Genomic DNA, 18118 nt, shown 5'->3' with positions numbered 1-18118 from the left:
AGCTGGGTGGAGTCACAAACCTATATCCATCCCCACACAATATACAAGTATAAGACTTCATTTTAAGCTATTGTGTGATCACCCCTATATGCATTATACAAACCCATGTAAATCAGGATAAAAACATTTTTTGAAGTCAAATTAATGAATGCTGTTGATGATCACTTTACAGTATAATTTGGTATGTTTCTGGTTCTGGGATGGCAAAACCCCTTCCTGAAAAGAGTACTTCTGGGGGCAGAAGGATGGACTTCTGGTGGCAAAGGTCAGGGGTTGGGGAGTGGGACTTGTCATAGGATGGTGACTGGGGGGCAGGACACCTGCCAATGGGCGGGGCTACCCATGCAGCTCTTGACAGCTTGCCAAAACTCAGTAATTGGCCTTCTGCCCAAAATAATTGCCCGCCCCTGTGGTAGAAGGACCTAATAATGTATTTGTAGGGGAAAAAAATGCAAACATTGCTTAGTGGAGCATTCCCTTTCCATATAAGCCATCTTTTAAGTCAAATGTCTCTTGTGGCTGAGCAGAAATTGACAGTTAGCCTGGCCTTGCAGAACAGTATTTCTGTTCTAGATGAAATGCAGTACTTTAGTTATCCATGACTCCCTTTTTTTTTTCTGAAGGTTGCCATTTGAGTTGACTAATTTCTATGGCTGTTTGTCTGCTTGTGTAAAAAAAATAAAAAATAAAAAAACCACAAATGTTCTCCCATTTGTTGTAATGATTATGTTGGGGAAGTACAGTGTAAAGGAAGTTTAACCGATTTATAGGGACCACATCACTAGTTAAATGGTATCTTAGAACATTTATTTAGTACACTTTCCACATGAAATTGCAAATACAAGTTTACAGTTTAAAGTTAAGATCTGATACGTTTGGAAGAACATTGAATTCATGCTTAAGATTCCTGAAAAAATGAAGAACAAACTTTTTAGCAACCTTGATCTTGCAATACATTGTTGAATTTATCCAAGGTTAGGAAAGTCGTATTAGTTTTTGTCTTCACTTGCTGTAGAGTAGCAGGAACTATAGGTGCAGAAAGACTGGAAGTTTTTCTTGGGATGGCCAGCATTATAGGAATACTTCTTGCCATATAAGCATAGAAAGGTATCTAGACTGCTACATAGTCGTAATATTTCTCTTGTAGGCATAGTGGATAATACCTGCCTTTGTAAAGTGCTTTGAGATCTCTGATGAAAGGTGCTAGGTGATGCTGAGTACTCAATTATTTCAGAGGTATGATGGTCAAGTACACTGGGGATTGGGAATCTTATTCATTCTTTCAAAGGGATTACTACACTTATGCAGAATGTTCTTGGATGAGATGAGACTAATTACATTACAGTAAAACCAAATGTAATATTAAAAAGCTATTCTAAGAATTAATTAATATACATACCTGCTAGAAAGCAAGAAGAGTTGCACAGAAACTTACTCCCTACGTAATAAATGGTGAAGGCTAGATGAGGCACCGTCTTCTACCACATCCAATGCGCAAGAAGCGGTATTGAAATAATTCAGTTCAGTAAGCCATTGCGAGGACGTTCAGTTCCAAAGAATTAGTTGACACCTCGCTCAGTGAGTATTGGGAGAGAGGGTCCATCTTAATTTCTGAGATGTAGTTTCTCTAATGTTCTGTAAAGAGTTTCCATTGAATCTTGTATGTATTCCTGTAGAAGCTATTTGTGAACTGTCCCATTATCTATCTTTTTAGTAAAAGTCTTTGGGAACAATTATGCTTTTAAAATTGTTTTATCCTGTTAATGAATGAAGTAGCCTCTTGGCTCTGTGACCCCCAAAATACCAATCTTACTGCATCTTGGAATGAATGTATGCTATCCGGCATTCCTAGACCATGGATGTATTCTGACTCTTTAATATCAGTCTTGCCAATGTTGGGTAAAATGCATACAAAATTTGTATACTAGTACTTTAGAGAAAAAAGTATGAAGTACAGTTGCTTGTAAATACTGAAATACTTTGACAACAGACTATGTAAAAATTGTTATTCCTGTTGGCGCTAGTGGCTATTTTTAGCATGTTTGCACAAAATGTGAAATAATTTTTGCTCTCTGAATTTTCTTTTAGTATCTGCTTTTGTACACTTTCAGGTCTATCAAATATGATGTCAGATGGAGAATTTTTACGGACAAGTTGTGGTTCTCCTAACTATGCTGCACCAGAAGTAATTTCAGGAAGGTAATATTCCTTTTATTGGATAACGTATACATGTATTTGGGTCAGTGGTGCATGGGTGACGAACTTGCTGTGAACACTAAATTAAAAAAAAAGGAAGCTAATAAATAGTTTGATAATGTAGCCTCTGAAGTGGCCTTTGATATTCAGAAATCAGGTTTTTATAACCCTATAGGATTCTTGTGGCTTCTGAAGTGTTTCAGTTTCATGAAAGCTAAATTTCAGGTTGTACATGATAGAGGTGCACTGATACATCGGTCCAATATCAGATTGGTACCATTATAAAGAAAACTGGCTATATTGGATATCAGCCCAAAGAGGCTGATTAATTTGGCCAATAAATGCCTGTGCGGCACACAGTTGCAGCACAGTACTCAGCAACGAGAAGCATAGCTGGCAGCATGGAGAGTTGCCTCCAGCTGGTAAGTCCAGTGTGGTGGAAGGGAAGGGAAGGGGTGTGCTGCGGGGCAGATCGGTGCCCCCCGTGGTAAGGGAAGGGGCAGGTGCTGCTCAGGTCGGGGAAGGAGTGTGGAGCCACAGCTAGTGGGGGAGGTGCAGGGAGCAGCTCCCACTGCTGCTTGCACCGTGGTGGGGGGGTGTGTGCCCCCTCAATCTGTGCAGGGTGTAGCGGGCTGCAGTCAAGGCTGTGCGGGGCTCTTCTCAGTGGGGGGCTGGGCTTGGAGCAGGTGCCAGCAGCATTGGGTGGATGCTACATTCACCCCAGATTTTGCTGCTGCTCCACTGCCAGCTGCCTGGTGCAGCCCTGGCTCAACACCCTGCCTCCACCCATTTGCCAGAAAGAGCTAGGGCTGTGACTGGCAGCAGTGGTGTAATTTAGGGTAGATGCAGCATCTTCCCAGTGCCTCTGGCGCCCGCTCCGAGCCCAGTCCCTGCTGAGAAGAGCCCTGCACAGCCCTGATTTGCAGCCTGCCCGATGTAGATCTGGGGGGCATATGCTCCACCCCCGACAAGTTGCATCTCTGGCCCCCTGCCCTGCCTGGGCAGTGCCTGCACCTGTTCCCCCTCACCATGTGTTGATCTGACCCCGCATGCCCTTTCCCTTCCCCTCCCCTTCCACCCCACCGGAATTACCAGCTGGAGGCAGCTCGTATCGGAAATCAGATCGGTATTGGCCAATATGCCTCCTTAAATATCAACTGTTGGCCCCAAAAGTCTCTATTTGTGCACCCCTAGTTTGTGGTGTTGTCAACACCAAATTGGTGTGGCCAAAATGTACTGTAGTAAATAAGCTTTCACTTAACAGAATTCCCAATGTGATCTATCTGATTGTTCATTAATGAAAATTTTGGAAGTAGAACTCTTTTAACTAATGAGAAAAAAGAATTTCAGGCAGAAGAGTGCTATAATGTTTAATAATGGTGTGAACATCTGCATTCTTTTAAAGCCAAATATTGCTTTACTTGCATATAGGTATCTTGATCCCAGAGCTAAGGTAGAAGCTGCCCCGGGCACTCAGTAGTTTCCACTTCACAGCTTTAAGAATTATAATGCTGGCTTACATTCAACAATAAGTAAATGTGACAGAGAAGCCTGGAGACTTCTCTGTTTACCTGCACTAAACCCTTAATTTCCAGTTTTGGAGATTTATCTTTTCCCATATATCATGATATGGCAGTAAGTTTGCTTAAATACGTGCATCACTGCATTCATCTGCTTGATTTAGCAGTATGGCTTGTCCCTTCAGGCTTGTACTGTGTGCCTTATTATTTAGGTAGCTTATTCATGGGAACTAAGAATGAGGCTGTGGACGTATGTAACTTTGTCCACATGCAGATTGCAGGAGGTGTTGCTGCTAGGGAGTATACATCAGCTGTTAGGATGGAACTATGGAACTGCATGCTCTTATAGTGACACAGCTCAGTTTTTAGTTCAGTGGTCAGTAACCTCTTCAGGACCCAGCTGTCACTGCTGCTTCTCACCAGGGCAGCATAGCCAGAGCTTCTGTGGCCACTACTGCTACCCACAGCTGAACTCTGTTGAAGATGGTGTCTGCAAGTTGGATCAAATGATTGCTTCTGGCTCACAAGCCATGTGTTACCCACCCCTGGTTTAACTGGCTGAAGTTGTGCTGAATTCTTTCGCCCTACTCTTCTATTGCTGTAGAAGCATATACATGGTAACAGGACTCTGTTCTAATGCAATTGTTACATTTGTCTAGAACAGTGCTTCCCAAACTTCCTCAGCATGACCCCATCCACTGATGTTGCGACCCAATTTGAGGTCATAACCCACAGTTTGGGAACTGCTGGGGGTCTTGACCCAGTGCCCCTCACTCCTGATCCACTGCCTCCAGCCTCCCAGTGCGTTTGGGATATGGGGGGGAGCCCAGGCAGCCCTTGCTGGCTGGAACACTCGCAGCCTGCAAGGGAAAAGCCACAGCTTCCCATGTTGTTTCTCTTTAAAAGAGAATCCATTTTTAAAGCTAGTTCACAACCCTTTTATATATTCTTGTGGTCCACTTCTGGGTCATGACCTATGGGTTGAGATTTCTTCATCTTGAAGATTCTGCTGTGCTTTAGCAGCCTCCCTTCCTGTCCACAGTGAACAAGAGGATATTGAATTGCTCAGCAAGTACATGACTTGAACTGAGTTATACTGCTGCGTCTCAAAATTAGTTACCCTGTACTCCTATGATATTGCTTTTTTGGCAGCTTATTTACACTAACTGCATGTAAATATATCACATTCATATAAATTACTAATAGCTGACTTTTTCCAGATTGTATGCAGGTCCAGAAGTAGATATTTGGAGCAGTGGGGTTATTCTCTATGCTCTCTTGTGTGGAACCCTTCCATTTGATGATGATCATGTGCCAACGCTTTTTAAGAAGATATGTGATGGTATCTTTTATACCCCTCAGTACCTGAATCCGTCTGTGATTAGCCTTTTGAAACACATGCTGCAAGTGGATCCCATGAAGAGAGCTACAGTGAGAGATATTAGGTAAAACACTAGCTGATGTCTTGTCTCAGATGCTACAACGATGGCTCTAGGGATGTGAAAGGTTAAAGGATTAATTGTTTAACTGATGAGTGCAGTGATAACTGGCTAGCTTACTAGTTATCATTTAGCTTGGGGCCTGGGGCCGGTGCAGTAGGGAAGGGGAGAAAGGAAGCCTCATGGTGCCCCAGCAGGAACTAGAGGGCAGGAGGGATGAAGGGTAGGGCCGTGCAAAGCTTTGGTTGCCGATTTTCAATTCGAAGGTTTGGCTCAGTTCAGTGGTCGCATTTACGATCGAATTGGGAGACCCGTTAAAAGGTCCCCATGGCTACCCTGCCTGGCCCCAGCCTCCGAGCTATTTAAAAAAAAAAAAAAAAAAAAAAAAGCTCTGCACTTATCAGCTGCAGCAGCAGTGATCATGGCCTGTGGTTGCTCATGACAGAACGCCCCCACATGGTGGGGGGCAGCAGAGATTGCCCCTACAGTCTGGCACTGGCATGGCAACTGCCCCAAGGTATGGGGACAGCACGCTGTCTGGGAGCTGGGGCTGAGTGGTGCCAGGCTCCAGCTGACTGCTGGAGCTGCCCCAGCTCCCAGACGGTACACAACACACGCGCAGGGAAGCGGGGCCGGGCATCCCTGCTGCCCCCCATTGCCTCATGCTGTGCCAGGGGGCGCTGCCACGAGCCCTCAGAAGCCCTGATCGCTGCTGCTGCAGCAGGGCTTTCTTTTTTTTCTTTAATTGCTGGGATGCTGGGGCTGGGCAGGGGATGGGGCCGGGCAGGGCAGCCATGTAGGGCTTCTCCTATGGCTCTATCCACCAGGAGAGAGGCAGGCACAACTAGAGGAGCCATGGGAGAACCTGCAGCCGCCTGGCTGGGCCTGCTTTTCTCTGGCGGATCCAAATCAACGAATCTCCTATTCCAATTTGGCCAAACTTGAATAGGGACAGTGATTTGAATCACCAGATCGAATCACTCTCCTCTGAACAGGCTGAATCCAAATTGAGTACTTCCCACAGGCCTAGGGAAGGGGGCTAGTACCCATGGTCTAAGAGGAAAACAGCTGGTAGCCTAATGACTTGTCATCAGTTAAGCAATTGGCTGCTTGTTCATGGGTGCTCTCCCCTTCAGCCTTCACTGGCCTATATTGTCTGGCTGGGCTTGCCACTGCGCCTGTCAAAGGGTCCCCTGGGAGCGGTTCCCAGCAACAAGCAGCTGTCTGAGCTGCTGTGTTGGTTAATTGTTTACTTTAACTGCTATAATTGGAGGAGGTTAAATTGAATATTTTGTAAAACAATATTTATATCCCTAGATGGCTCCTAATAGAAATCCATAGAACTAAAATCTCATAAAAATGCTTAAGCCATTCAGTTTGCCTTAATATATGAACTCCTGCAGTTTCTTGTTCTAAATTGTCAATTCTGGTTCTCAGTGGCAAAATCTTTATGGAGGCTTAATGTAAAAACATACAGGGTAATTATGCAAGTTCTCAAGTTAATTTATGATTTAATGTTGATTTTTAATGTTTTAGTTTAACTTTTAAAGACCGTTAAATCCTCATTTAATGGTGTAAAGTATTTTATAACTAAGACTGCACCCACCACTTCTTGTTAGCATAAATATTTTGTTTTCTGGAAGATGAAAGTAAATGTATTTAGGATTTCAGAAATATAAGGAAGTTGATAGAACTTAATGACTGTTTGGTTTAAAAGCTTGTTTTTAATGTTAAAGCATTTAAGCTCTGTGAATGAATTGACAATTTTATTTCCACTTTTTTATTTTAATTTTTAACATTGATGCCAAAATGTGTTTTAGTTACCAGTCCTGCTTTTAGCTAAATATTTTTTAGGTAAATGTTTAAGAAAAGTGCCCCAACTCAAGGCAGCAGGTTGTGTTGGAAGATAGTGGGGAGTAGAGAAAGAAGTACAAAATAAGGTGTTTGCTGTTTCAGGGTTAGAACTGGATGAGCTTGGGTTTTTGTAATAAATTAGTTGGGAGAAAGCTTTTCCCTACATCTTAGAAGAAGAGTTCCAAAAAAGGAATGTATAAACTCTGCTAGCTGGCATTCCTTGAAGAGCAGATACATTTTGAATTTTTAAATTGTAGTTTTTCCTCAAACCACACTTCTGACGACATTTGGAGGTCAAGATAAAGTGCCCATGATTGTTGCAGAATTTTCTGCTGTAAACTGATGGTGGAATAGGAGACACAAATCTCATGTTAGTGTTTATTCTAGGATTCTTCCCTCAGATTTCAAGATAGCTTTATGGACAACTAAGCCTTGTTGATGCTTGTGTAGGGCATACTTGGCAAGTGGTGTGATGAAGATGTCAGAAGTCTCTAATGGTGGGAGCTAGATCTTATGCCAAAGCAGATGCCTTAATCACAGGCTCAGCATCCTTTCCTTGTATGGCGCAACTGGCTAGATAAATTTTAAATTACTCAAAGGAACCAGTGCTTTCTTTTCTGTCTCGGGCCTTTTCTTCACTTGGAACACTTTCCGACATCTGCCTGAAACCTAGTGCGGATGTAGATATCCTGAGGACTCATCAGTATTAAAGAGCCTCTGCTGTTGTTACTGTGTTGGTACCCTTGAGTGGTGATGCAGCATATGCCCACAGAGAATGGTGGTTTTTTTTTTTTTTCCCTCTGTTAACATCATTACAGCTTTTTTCCTGAATGACAGAATAAAGCAAAAGAAGCCATTTTCTTTTGACTTAACTGATCTGCACCAGGGTTTTGCTTGCAAAGATTAGGGGTATCATCTTTTCATGCTCCTCCTAGTCAGCATAACTTTATGGTGTACACCTGGCTTGATAAGGTGGACTGGATTGGTGTAACAATACTACCTCCTGCAAGTGAAATAATAGTCTATATTAACAGAAATGCATTCTTATTGGCGTAAATGAACCTACACTTAAGATCTATTCTTGCTCTGCCTTCTTCCTGGTATGGCTGTGTGGTAGTTGGGTATTTCACCTTTTTATGTTCCTGAAAGGTAGCTTTGCTGATGAATGTGTATTTTAATCATAGTTGTAGAATTAACTACAAATTGCAGTCATTTTGGGGAACTTTTTTTCTTCTCTGTCAATGTCATGCTATATCGCTTGCTAAATTGTTCTTCATCTAGCACAGGGGTGGGCAAAATAGGGCCCATGGGCCAAATCCAGCCCACAAAGGGACTTAGTCTCGCCCACAGCAGGTCCTCCAGTCCCACCTGGCCCAGGCACTGTCCCACTGACGTGTCCTGCCACCCCCTAGACACACAGTGGGGCTGGGGCAGCTCCGCAGCTGGATTGCCTTCCTAGGCAGCCCAGCCAGCGGCAGATTCTTCTAGCTACTGCTGCCCTTGTCCCATCCTCACGGGTATGCGGGTAGGGACCTGTGTGCAGCCCCACCCCACTCCATGCCTGTTCCAGACTTGCTTGGTCATGCTGAACATCTGCAGCAACAGCAGTGCTGGTGAGGCAGAAGTGTGCTCGGCGTGGGGTAAAAGCAACCCCTCCACCTCACCACTGCCCAATGCTTTGTACAGCAGCTGCACAGCTTGCGCTGGGCTTCCCTGTGGCTCCACTGCTGTCACTGTTGCCCCTGGGCTGCCCAGCAGGACAGCACAGAGGAGCTGCAGAGCCTGCAGCTCTGGCTTTGGGGCTGGAGCTGAGCTGCTGCCTATTTCTCAAATCTGAGAGTGCTTTTTTCCCCCCCTGCCTCCTACATTGTGATTGGGGGAGAAGGGGTGAAACCTTGTCTTGGATTCAGGTAAGTATTGTAGCATGCCTACCATGTTATCCTGACACTTGCAACTTCTTTTTTTTGCAGAGACCTAAAAATACTTAATTCCAATATATTAGTATTAGATCTCATACTACTAATAAAGCCCCCTATTTGTTTGTGAGGATTTTTTTTTAGTGAAAACATTGGTTTAAATCTGTACAGCTTCCAGTATAAAAAGATGTTGCATTTTTGAGGGGAAAAGCTTTTTTTCCCCCCCAGGGATTCTATGAAGTCTATTGCCTTACTTTAGACACATATACAAAAAACGTGGTGGGGAGAGAATGTAGTAACACTATCTTGGGACAGTGTTGTGTGTGCCTAAGTTAATCACAGCTCATTCAAGTTATCCTCAGTCATCCCAGGAACAAGACTGCCAGGCTGTGTGCTGTCCCTGGCCACTTTCTGGCAGAGCAATAGCAGTGCAACTTGGAAGGGCTGTGTGGATAAAGTGCTGAGCTGTGCTCTTCCTCTCTTGTCCCAAGTTTTTAGTCTGGATCAGCTGAGGAGCCCTTCAAATGAGATGTCTGTTTTTATTTAAACATCTGTATTTTTTTTATATCTAGGGAGCATGAGTGGTTTAAGCACGAGCTTCCCAAGTACCTCTTTCCTGAAGACCCATCATACAGCTCCACCATGATTGATGATGAAGCCTTAAAAGAAGTGTGTGAGAAGTTTGAATGTGCAGAAGAGGAGGTGTTAAGTTGTCTATATAGCCGAAATCACCAGGACCCTTTAGCAGTTGCTTATCACCTCATTATAGATAACAGAAGAATAATGAATGAGGCCAAAGACTTCTACTTGGCTACAAGCCCACCAGATTCTTTTCTTGATGATCACCATTTGTCTCGTCCTCATCCGGAAAGAGTGCCATTTCTAGTAGCTGAAACGCCTCGTCCTCGCCACACACTTGATGAGCTAAATCCACAAAAATCAAAACACCAGGGTGTAAGAAGAGCGAAGTGGCACTTGGGAATTCGGAGCCAAAGTCGACCAAATGACATCATGGCAGAAGTTTGTCGTGCAATTAAACAGCTGGATTATGAATGGAAGGTGAGGGGTGGCAAGGGGTTTCTGGTGGATCATTTTCATAGATTCAGATTGTTAGGAGCTGGAAGAGACCTCGCAGATCATTGGATCCAGCCCCCTTTCTCTAGGCAGAAAGACAACTGGGGTCAAGTGACCCCAGCAAGGTGACTGTCCAGTCTCCTCTTGAAAACCTCCAGGGTAGGTGACTGCACCACCTCTGGAGAGAGTTTATTCCACAGTCTGGGCATCCTGACTGTGAAGGAGTTTTTCCTGGTACTGAGTCTGAAGCAGCCTTCCAGCAGTTTTTATATCCATTGGTCCTGGTCTGCCCCAAGGGTGCCCTAGTGAACAGTTGTTTAATTTCTTAAATTTATAGCTTGATGTACACAAATAGCCCAGCTGACAAATATGTGTATTGGCAAAATCCCCTTTGTATATGCAGTTCTTTTGGAGGTGCTTCTTGTTGCCTTAGCTCAAGGATGTCAAACATCTGGCCCTTGAACCTATTCCATCTGACCTACTGGTGGGCCAAGGAATTTGGAGGTATGGCTAGGGGTACTGTTGGAGATGATCATTGCTGGCAGGGGCATGAGCGAAGGTTGTGCTAACAGCCCTGCTTGCCTTGTTCCTACTTGTCCCACAACTATATGTCTCATCTAACCACTGCTGCTACAGCCACTGCTTTTTCTGTGGTTCAGATCCAGCCTGGGGCATGGGGTGAGTTTGACACCCCTGGTTTAACCAATGTTCAGGAAGATGATGGATGTCTGTCAGCAAGGGTTTTGTCAGCCCAGCTAAACTTGAAAGAAGGACTAAATAACTTGGTTGCTCCATTAAGACAATAAAATGCTGCATACATTTTTATCACTGTCCTTAAAATTACAATGGAAATTAACTTTTATTTGCATTTTATAACTAGGTTGTAAATCCATACTACTTACGGGTTCGAAGGAAGAATCCAGTGACTAGCACGTATTCCAAAATGAGTCTACAGCTATACCAAGTGGACAGTAGGACATACTTACTGGACTTCCGTAGTATTGATGGTACGTGAGGCGAGGAGAAATACATAACTAAATAAGTAAATAAATGAAATTGAATGAATGAATAAATATAAAATACTATAAAAGTACTGAGAAACCTAGTGCCCAATTTCTGCCTTTTTGAATATAAACATCAATCTGAAATGCAGTTTGAATGGCAGTAAATTTAGAAACTTGAGGCCATGTCTTCGTATGAGTTAACAGGTATAGAGAGATTTGGGAGGAGGGCAGGGAGTCTGATTTTAACCTTCTACTTGGCAACTTGTGAAAACTGCACACTGCTTTGCTGCCTCCTAGGATTTTAACTAAAGTTTGTAACTAGGGTTAACCCTAGTTGGTCTAATAAAAAATATCACCTGAACCGTGAGTTCTGATGCTCTTTCTCGGGAAGATGCAGCCTGACAGAGTTAAGCATGTAGTTTCATAGTTTCTAGGGTCGGAAGGGACCTGAGCAGATCATCTAGTCCGACCCCCTGCCATGGCAGGAAAGAATACTGGGGTCAAACGACCCCGGCAAGATGTTCATCTAACCTCCTCTTAAACACCCCCAGGGTAGGAGCCTGCACCACCTCTCTTGGAAGTTGGTTCCAGACCCTAGCCGCCCTGACCGTGAAGTAGCGCCTCCTGATATCTAACCTAAACCTACCCTCTGCCAGCTTGTGACCGTTATTCCTGGTCACTCCTGGCAGTGCTCAGGGGAACAGGGACTCCCCCAGTGCCTGCTGATCCCCCCTGACTAGTTTATAACAGGCCACAAGATCCCCCCTCAGCCTTCTCTTTTGGAGGCTGAACAGGTTCAGGTCCTGTAGCCTCTCCTCATACTGCCTGCCCTGCTGCCCCCTGATCATACGAGTGGCACTCCTCTGGACCCTCTCCATGCTGTCGACATCCCTCTTGAAGTGTGGTGCCCAGAACTGGACGCAATACTCCAACTGCGGCCTGACCAGTGCCACATAGAGGGGGAGGATCACCTCTTTGGACCTGCTCGAGATGCATCTGTGGATGCATGACAGGGTGCGGTTGGCCTTCCTAACTGCCTCCCCACACTGCCGGCCCATGTTCATCTTGGAGTCAATGATGACCCCAAGATCCTTTTCCGCCTCTGTGCTGACAAGAGGGGAGTTCCCCAACCTGTAGGTATGGTGCTGGTTGTTCCTCCCGAGGTGCATCACCTTGCACTTGTCTGTGTTGAAACCCATCCTGTTCTCATCCGCCCACCCTTGTAACCTGTCTAGGTCTGATTGTAGCCTGTTGCATCCTTCCAGTGTGCCCACATCCCCCCACATCTTAGTGTCATCAGCAAATTTGAACAGGGTGCTCTTTACCCCCTCGTCCAAATCACTCATGAAGATGTTGAACAGTGCGGGCCCAAGGACCGAGCCCTGGGGGACCCCACTGCCCACATCCTTCCAGGTTAAGAAGGACCCATCCACTACCACCCTCTGGGTGCGGCCCTCCAGCCAGTTGGCGACCCATTTGACTGTGTGGGTGTCTACACCACAGCCCCCCAGTTTTTTAATGAGAATGGGGTGAGAGACGGTGTCAAAAGCCTTCCGGAAGTCCAGGAAGACTATATCCACTGCTACCCCTGCATCTAATGATCTGGTGATCTGATCGTAAAAGGCCACCAGGTTGGTCTGACAGGACCTGCCACTGATGAACCCATGTTGGTTGCCCCTAAGCATGCATGTAACATGTAAATTGACTCATACTCTGCAGCTCACAGATGTACATTGTAGTTCTGTCTGCTGTTACTAAAATGGCTACTAATAGACTATATGGGCATGTATTTAGTAACAGCTGAATTCTTTACATTGGCTAAGCTCATACAGAGTGTACATTCAGGTCTTCAGCTGGTATATAACTTAGCTGTGTTTAGGTTAATGTCTTAGCTATACATATTCATGAGTTGAGCTCCCTGATTGTGGTCATCAGGCTTGGAGGTGGTTCCATTTTACAATGCTTGTTATGAGTTTTTGGGACCAGAGAGAAAATAAGAAGTTGAATTTTAGGGGAGTGGGAATGATGCTGCAAAAGGAGAATAACTGCAAATAACTTGGCTTTGGAAGAGGGGTGATGTCTGTGTGACTACTACAGAGTGTATACATGTGAAGGCTGGGAATGGGGTTTGTCCAAGAAATACACAAAAATGTGTGGGGTGTAAAGTGGGGTTACACTATAGAATGGCTAATCATTAGACCAGGGGTAGAAGCAACACTCTGCAAAACTAAGGTAGCCCTTAGAGTCTGCCTTCAAGTACCCTGTTACTCTTATACTTCCTGTTACCTTGTTGAACTATAACCGTGCAATGTTCTGACTGTGAAATAAATATCTGAAGACATGGTTAAAGGTAATACCTTTTGTTTCTTCAGCTCTCTCTGGAGGATGGTTGTGCCTGGGTTAGTCAAATGCCAAATTCTTAATCCTGTTAACGTGTGCATATTTAGAAGTGCTAAGTCTGCTTAAGTATATTGTGTGAATAATAGTAGAAATCAGGATTACCTTGCAGGGACTCTTGGATGGACCTTTGGGTTTCATGGGGTATTTTTTAATGACCAATTTGCCATTGTAAAGTTTTTCATCTAGGTGTGTGTTTGTTTTTTTTTGTTTTTTTTTCTTTTTAGATGAAATTACTGAAACAAAGTCTGGGACTACAACTCCACAGAGATCAGGCTCAGTGAGCAACTATAGATCTTCAGATGTTGATGCACAAGGAAAGTCTGTAGATATGTCCAGTACCTCATCAGTGACCTCTTCACTTGACTCTTCTACATCTGACTTGACTCCAAGACCAGGAAGTCATACAATAGAATTTTTTGAGATGTGTGCAAATCTTATTAAAATACTTGCACAATAATTTTAAAGATTGGCTTATTTCTTTTACAGCAATAAGCATGCCTAAATCATAGTCAAATGCTTCCAATTATAATCAAGTTAAATTAAGGCGCTGAAAAACCTAGCCACATAATGCGATTTGCACAGGAACTGAAACATGATTATGGGCAGTTAGACCTGCAACACACTAAAGTTGAAGTGAATTATGATTGTTCACTGTCCAGTAGTAAATACAGGTACAATAAATTATAGGCCCTTTTGGCAGAGTCCTTAACATTTTACATTGAGTGCACACTAGAATTCATAGAACTTTTTATTGAACCATGCAGATTTTTTTTTTGTCTTTATGCTGGTGATACATATTTTTTTTGCAGTGTAAGTAAATGTTCACCTCTTAACCCTATGACCTATCAAAGTGACTTATTGGTCACAATCTATAACTGTGCCTCGATTTTTATCAGTATGAACTGTTCAGTTATTTTAAGAGCAGTAATATTTAAGCTGCTGTGGTATTGATCCAGCTTATTTGGCAGTAAATAAACTATTCACCCAGAACAGCCTAAAGCAAATTATAACATACTACTTCTTAACTCTCAGATTTTGATAAGTGTGTTGGAGAATCCAACCAGTTGGCATTTCTTAAGGATTTAAATACTTTGTAAGCACTGGGTGAAGTAATATGGGCTGCATAATGTCAGTAGAACAGAGTGCTCTCCTCATGCAGTTGGGGGGGAAGGAAGGGGGATGACGTCTCAGCTAGTTAATGCCTGTAGAACAGTTCCACAGAAGATGACTCTTTCCACTGGGTTTATGATCTGTGCAGGTTAACTAGTAGTTTTAAGTGTAGCAGCGGTGCAGCAGCTCCAAAAGTGCTGTTACAGGCCGAGCGATTTTGTTTATTAGAGCCATGTGCATGGTAAAGAGCATGCACCACAGGTTAGCATATGATTTTTTCAGAATTTTGCACTGGAGTTCAAATGATCAGTGTTTAATACTTCCTAGACCTAGTTCTTTATAAAATTGATGAGTTGGCATATATTGTATAGGTTTCACTTTGCTGTTGAAGCTGTTTTATCTAGACCAGGATGCTCAAATAACTTTTTATAGCACATCTTGACATTTTAATTGAGAGATCCTAAAGTTGACAGTGCAGTTAAGTCTTATTTAAACTGAAACATATCTGATTCATGCAGATAAAAGTATATAGACTTGATTGCTAGTATTCAACTGAGATTCCCATGTCAGAAATATAGGCATGATTGTAGTGGGCACTAACAAACAAGCTAGTGCTTCTAAACTTGAGCAGTGTTTCAGAAAAGAATTGACTCTTAAGTTAGGGCAATCAACATATGCACATAATGGAAGCATTTTTTAAGCATGTCTCATCTGCAGTTGGAAGCACTTACTGCTTTTCTCCATCATCTAGCTATGACAGTTTTAAGTGTAAAACAGTATTTGTGTATTCCAGAAAAAATATTTAATCTCGCATTTCAGAATTGTAAAAATGAAATCCACGAGATCTTCAGTCCCAAAAAGATTCCCTCGTTAAAGCCACTATGGTCAATGAAAAAATTAATATATAGTGTGAAATATTGACTCAGCTGAAGCTTACGGTAACATTGTCAGTGACTTCAGTGGATTTAGGGTTTTGCCTACTGTGAACTGCTAAATAAATATGATACAATCTTGGCCAGAAGCAGATTTAAGTGTTGCTAATATATACTGACTTGGAAGAAACCATGCACCTGTTTTAAATCTAGGATCTGCTAAATTTGCATTATGAATCTGGGAGTTGTACGGTCTGTCCAATAAGTAGGTACAACTTCTGTTTTCCTGTCTTCAAGATAGTGTCACACAGTGTTGTAATCCTGCATTACAAGGACTTTGTCCCAAAATGAAAGATTTTACTTTAGTGTTAAAATGAAGCATTTCTACAGTTGAGATTTTTGTAACAGATGTTTAGCTCGGGAGGGGGACCAATAGCTAAACCTACTTCTTAAAAGCCTTTTTTAAAAAAAAAAAAGTATTGGTTGTGATGCACTTCTTCATTAACTTATTGTGATCCCTTTTTGTTACGCTTTTTTTTTAATTTTCAAATTGTTAAACATTGCACTTATGCGATACAAACACACAGTTTCTTTTTTTTATTACAGTATTTCTTCTTTTGAAATCTATTTGGGATTAGTTAAAATATCTCTTGAAAATATACTAAAATTAAACTTTCTAAAAAATATAGACTCCTGATTGCAAATATTTTGTAGTGCTGAACACGCATGTTAAGGGATCAGGGTGCAAATTGACTTTTACATTTTTATACTTTTTTCAGCCCTCTTAAGCTTTAAGGCAACCATGTTTTTACTTTGTCTTGGTATCTGGAGGTTAAAATAAGTTCCTGGCAGAAATATACTGTATACATAGTTTTAAATAAAGTAAACGTTATTGAAATGATGAATCAGTTTTGATGGCCAAAAGTTTTCTCAAGTGCAGATTTTATACTGGCTGGGGGTGGGAGAAATGGGACTGTAATTAATTTGTTTCTTGCAAAATTTCATTAATCTGCATAACCACACACACATTTTAGATCTTAGTGATCTTGCAATGAAGTCAAAATGAAGTTCTTGAAACATTTGCTAGTATCTGCCAATAGGTTGTGAGAGAGAATTCACTGCAAAATGAAGAGGAGCTTTGAAGGGGAGGGTACTCCAACATTTTCCACAATAGCAAAGGGATTATTAAACTGGTTGAGTGCTTATTTTTTCCCAAGCTTGCTCCAGCTGGAGTCCCTTGAAGGACCATGCGTTTGTATTGTAACTGTTCATAAGACATGGTTACATCTGACTGTCCATGTGCAGTGTAACTTCATTAATAAGGGGTATAAATCCATCTTGGTGGTGCAATATATCAAGTTAACTTTCACATATGTCATGACAAGTGTTTGAATACAGACTTTAGAATTTTATTTTGTCAGTTAATTACTACTGTGTGTTGTAAGAAATGGATGCTTTCTTCTCACAAAAAGATGTGCCTACTTCCTATTGCAATTTTTGGCAATACTGAATGGAAAATGCTTGTTATAATTGTATGTATGACTTTTTAACTTTCAAAAGATAAAGCTATGTTACTAAATATAAAATACTCAACCTTGTTTCAGAATTGTGTGCATGCTACTTGTCTTGTGTCTGTATATAAACTTCATATGCTAACCTAAAGCGGATTACTAAATTTATTTCAAATCCAGAAAGATAGCTAAAATATAGACAGAGGTGGTAGAAAAGCAGGACGGTGGGTGACCCATAAATCCCATTGTACTCTTTTTGGTAGTACATGTAGATTTCAAATGTACCTTTTTAAATACTAAACTTATTTTTATAAATGTCACTAACTTCAGAAGCTCAGCAGTTGGCTAACACTACCATAACTTTACGTTGCTGTAAAACTTGGCTTGAGACCAAATGATCTTTAGTCCTGATTATTCAGTGCTAATGATTAATCACCGCCTCTAACTATTCTTGTGCCATGAGTAGGGTGATCAATTTTTATTAAATAGGCCCAATTTATAAGTGTAGGGTGTAAAAAATGTGCAAGCAAAAACTTAAGATTGGAAGGGACTTTTCTGCAGACAGTCGTGTGTGTCCCTTTTTGGGGGGTTCTAAGTTGTTCAAACCCCACTCTCCTGATTGCCAGGCAATTGCAGAACATTGCTGGTCTGTTGCTTAGAAATGGTCTTCTGGTTTCCAGCCTAAATTTTAATGTAGTTTATAGCCAGTTTTTGCCTATCGGTAGTCCTAAGACTGTTTAGCTTAAGTAGCTCTTCTTGTTTCTTGACGTTAACTCTAGATGTAAACTAATTCATACAGAGCGCTGTACTTCTGTGGTTTGGGTCCTTCCGGTACTTAAAGTAGCTCAGTGTAAATGCAACCTTAATTTCCATGTGTGATAAACATTGACAGATTGAGACGGCAACATTTTCTTTAATGTCAAGAAAATTATAACAAAGCTGAGGACCTGTTCTCTGTCTTGCCATCCCTCTCCATTACCCATTGGGAGTGGTTCATTTAGGTTGCAGCCCTAACTTAGATAGATATTAAGGACTTGCACTGTGCTGGGTTTGAATTGCAGTATTCTACCATGCATGGCACTCCAGTTGTTCTAGGTTAATAATTTAAGGCCAAAGGAATAATTTGTGATGGTCTTAACACAATGGTCAGCCTGTGAAGAAAATCTGCACATGGTACGGTTAGCAACTTTAGAATGATGTTGCTCTGTTACTGTTTTTTCAG

At 42.2% G+C, this 18118-nt stretch overlaps 1 protein-coding gene across 2 annotated transcripts in view; it reads left to right on the top strand.

Moving 5' to 3' along the window:
* PRKAA1 (protein kinase AMP-activated catalytic subunit alpha 1) overlaps positions 1 to 17047 on the top strand; it is a 31194-nt gene extending 14147 nt beyond the window's left edge. For both annotated transcript variants that reach the window (XM_090037987.1, XM_090037988.1), the window contains exons 5-9: positions 2112 to 2199; positions 4937 to 5161; positions 9498 to 9984; positions 10880 to 11006; positions 13628 to 17047. In XM_090037987.1, coding sequence (XP_089894113.1) covers positions 2112 to 2199; positions 4937 to 5161; positions 9498 to 9984; positions 10880 to 11006; positions 13628 to 13860 — 1160 coding nt within the window. In that variant the 3' untranslated portion in view covers positions 13861 to 17047. The remainder of the gene's footprint in view (positions 1 to 2111; positions 2200 to 4936; positions 5162 to 9497; positions 9985 to 10879; positions 11007 to 13627) is intronic.
* Positions 17048 to 18118: the final 1071 nt, after the last annotated feature.

This window comes from Crocodylus siamensis, chromosome 3, assembly GCF_052110815.1.
Source record: "Crocodylus siamensis isolate JL-2025a chromosome 3, ASM5211081v1, whole genome shotgun sequence".
In the NCBI taxonomy this organism is placed as follows: Eukaryota; Metazoa; Chordata; order Crocodylia; family Crocodylidae; genus Crocodylus; species Crocodylus siamensis.
The sequence above is the reverse complement of the archived record's forward strand: the minus strand, read 5'-3'. Positions and strand labels throughout refer to the sequence as shown.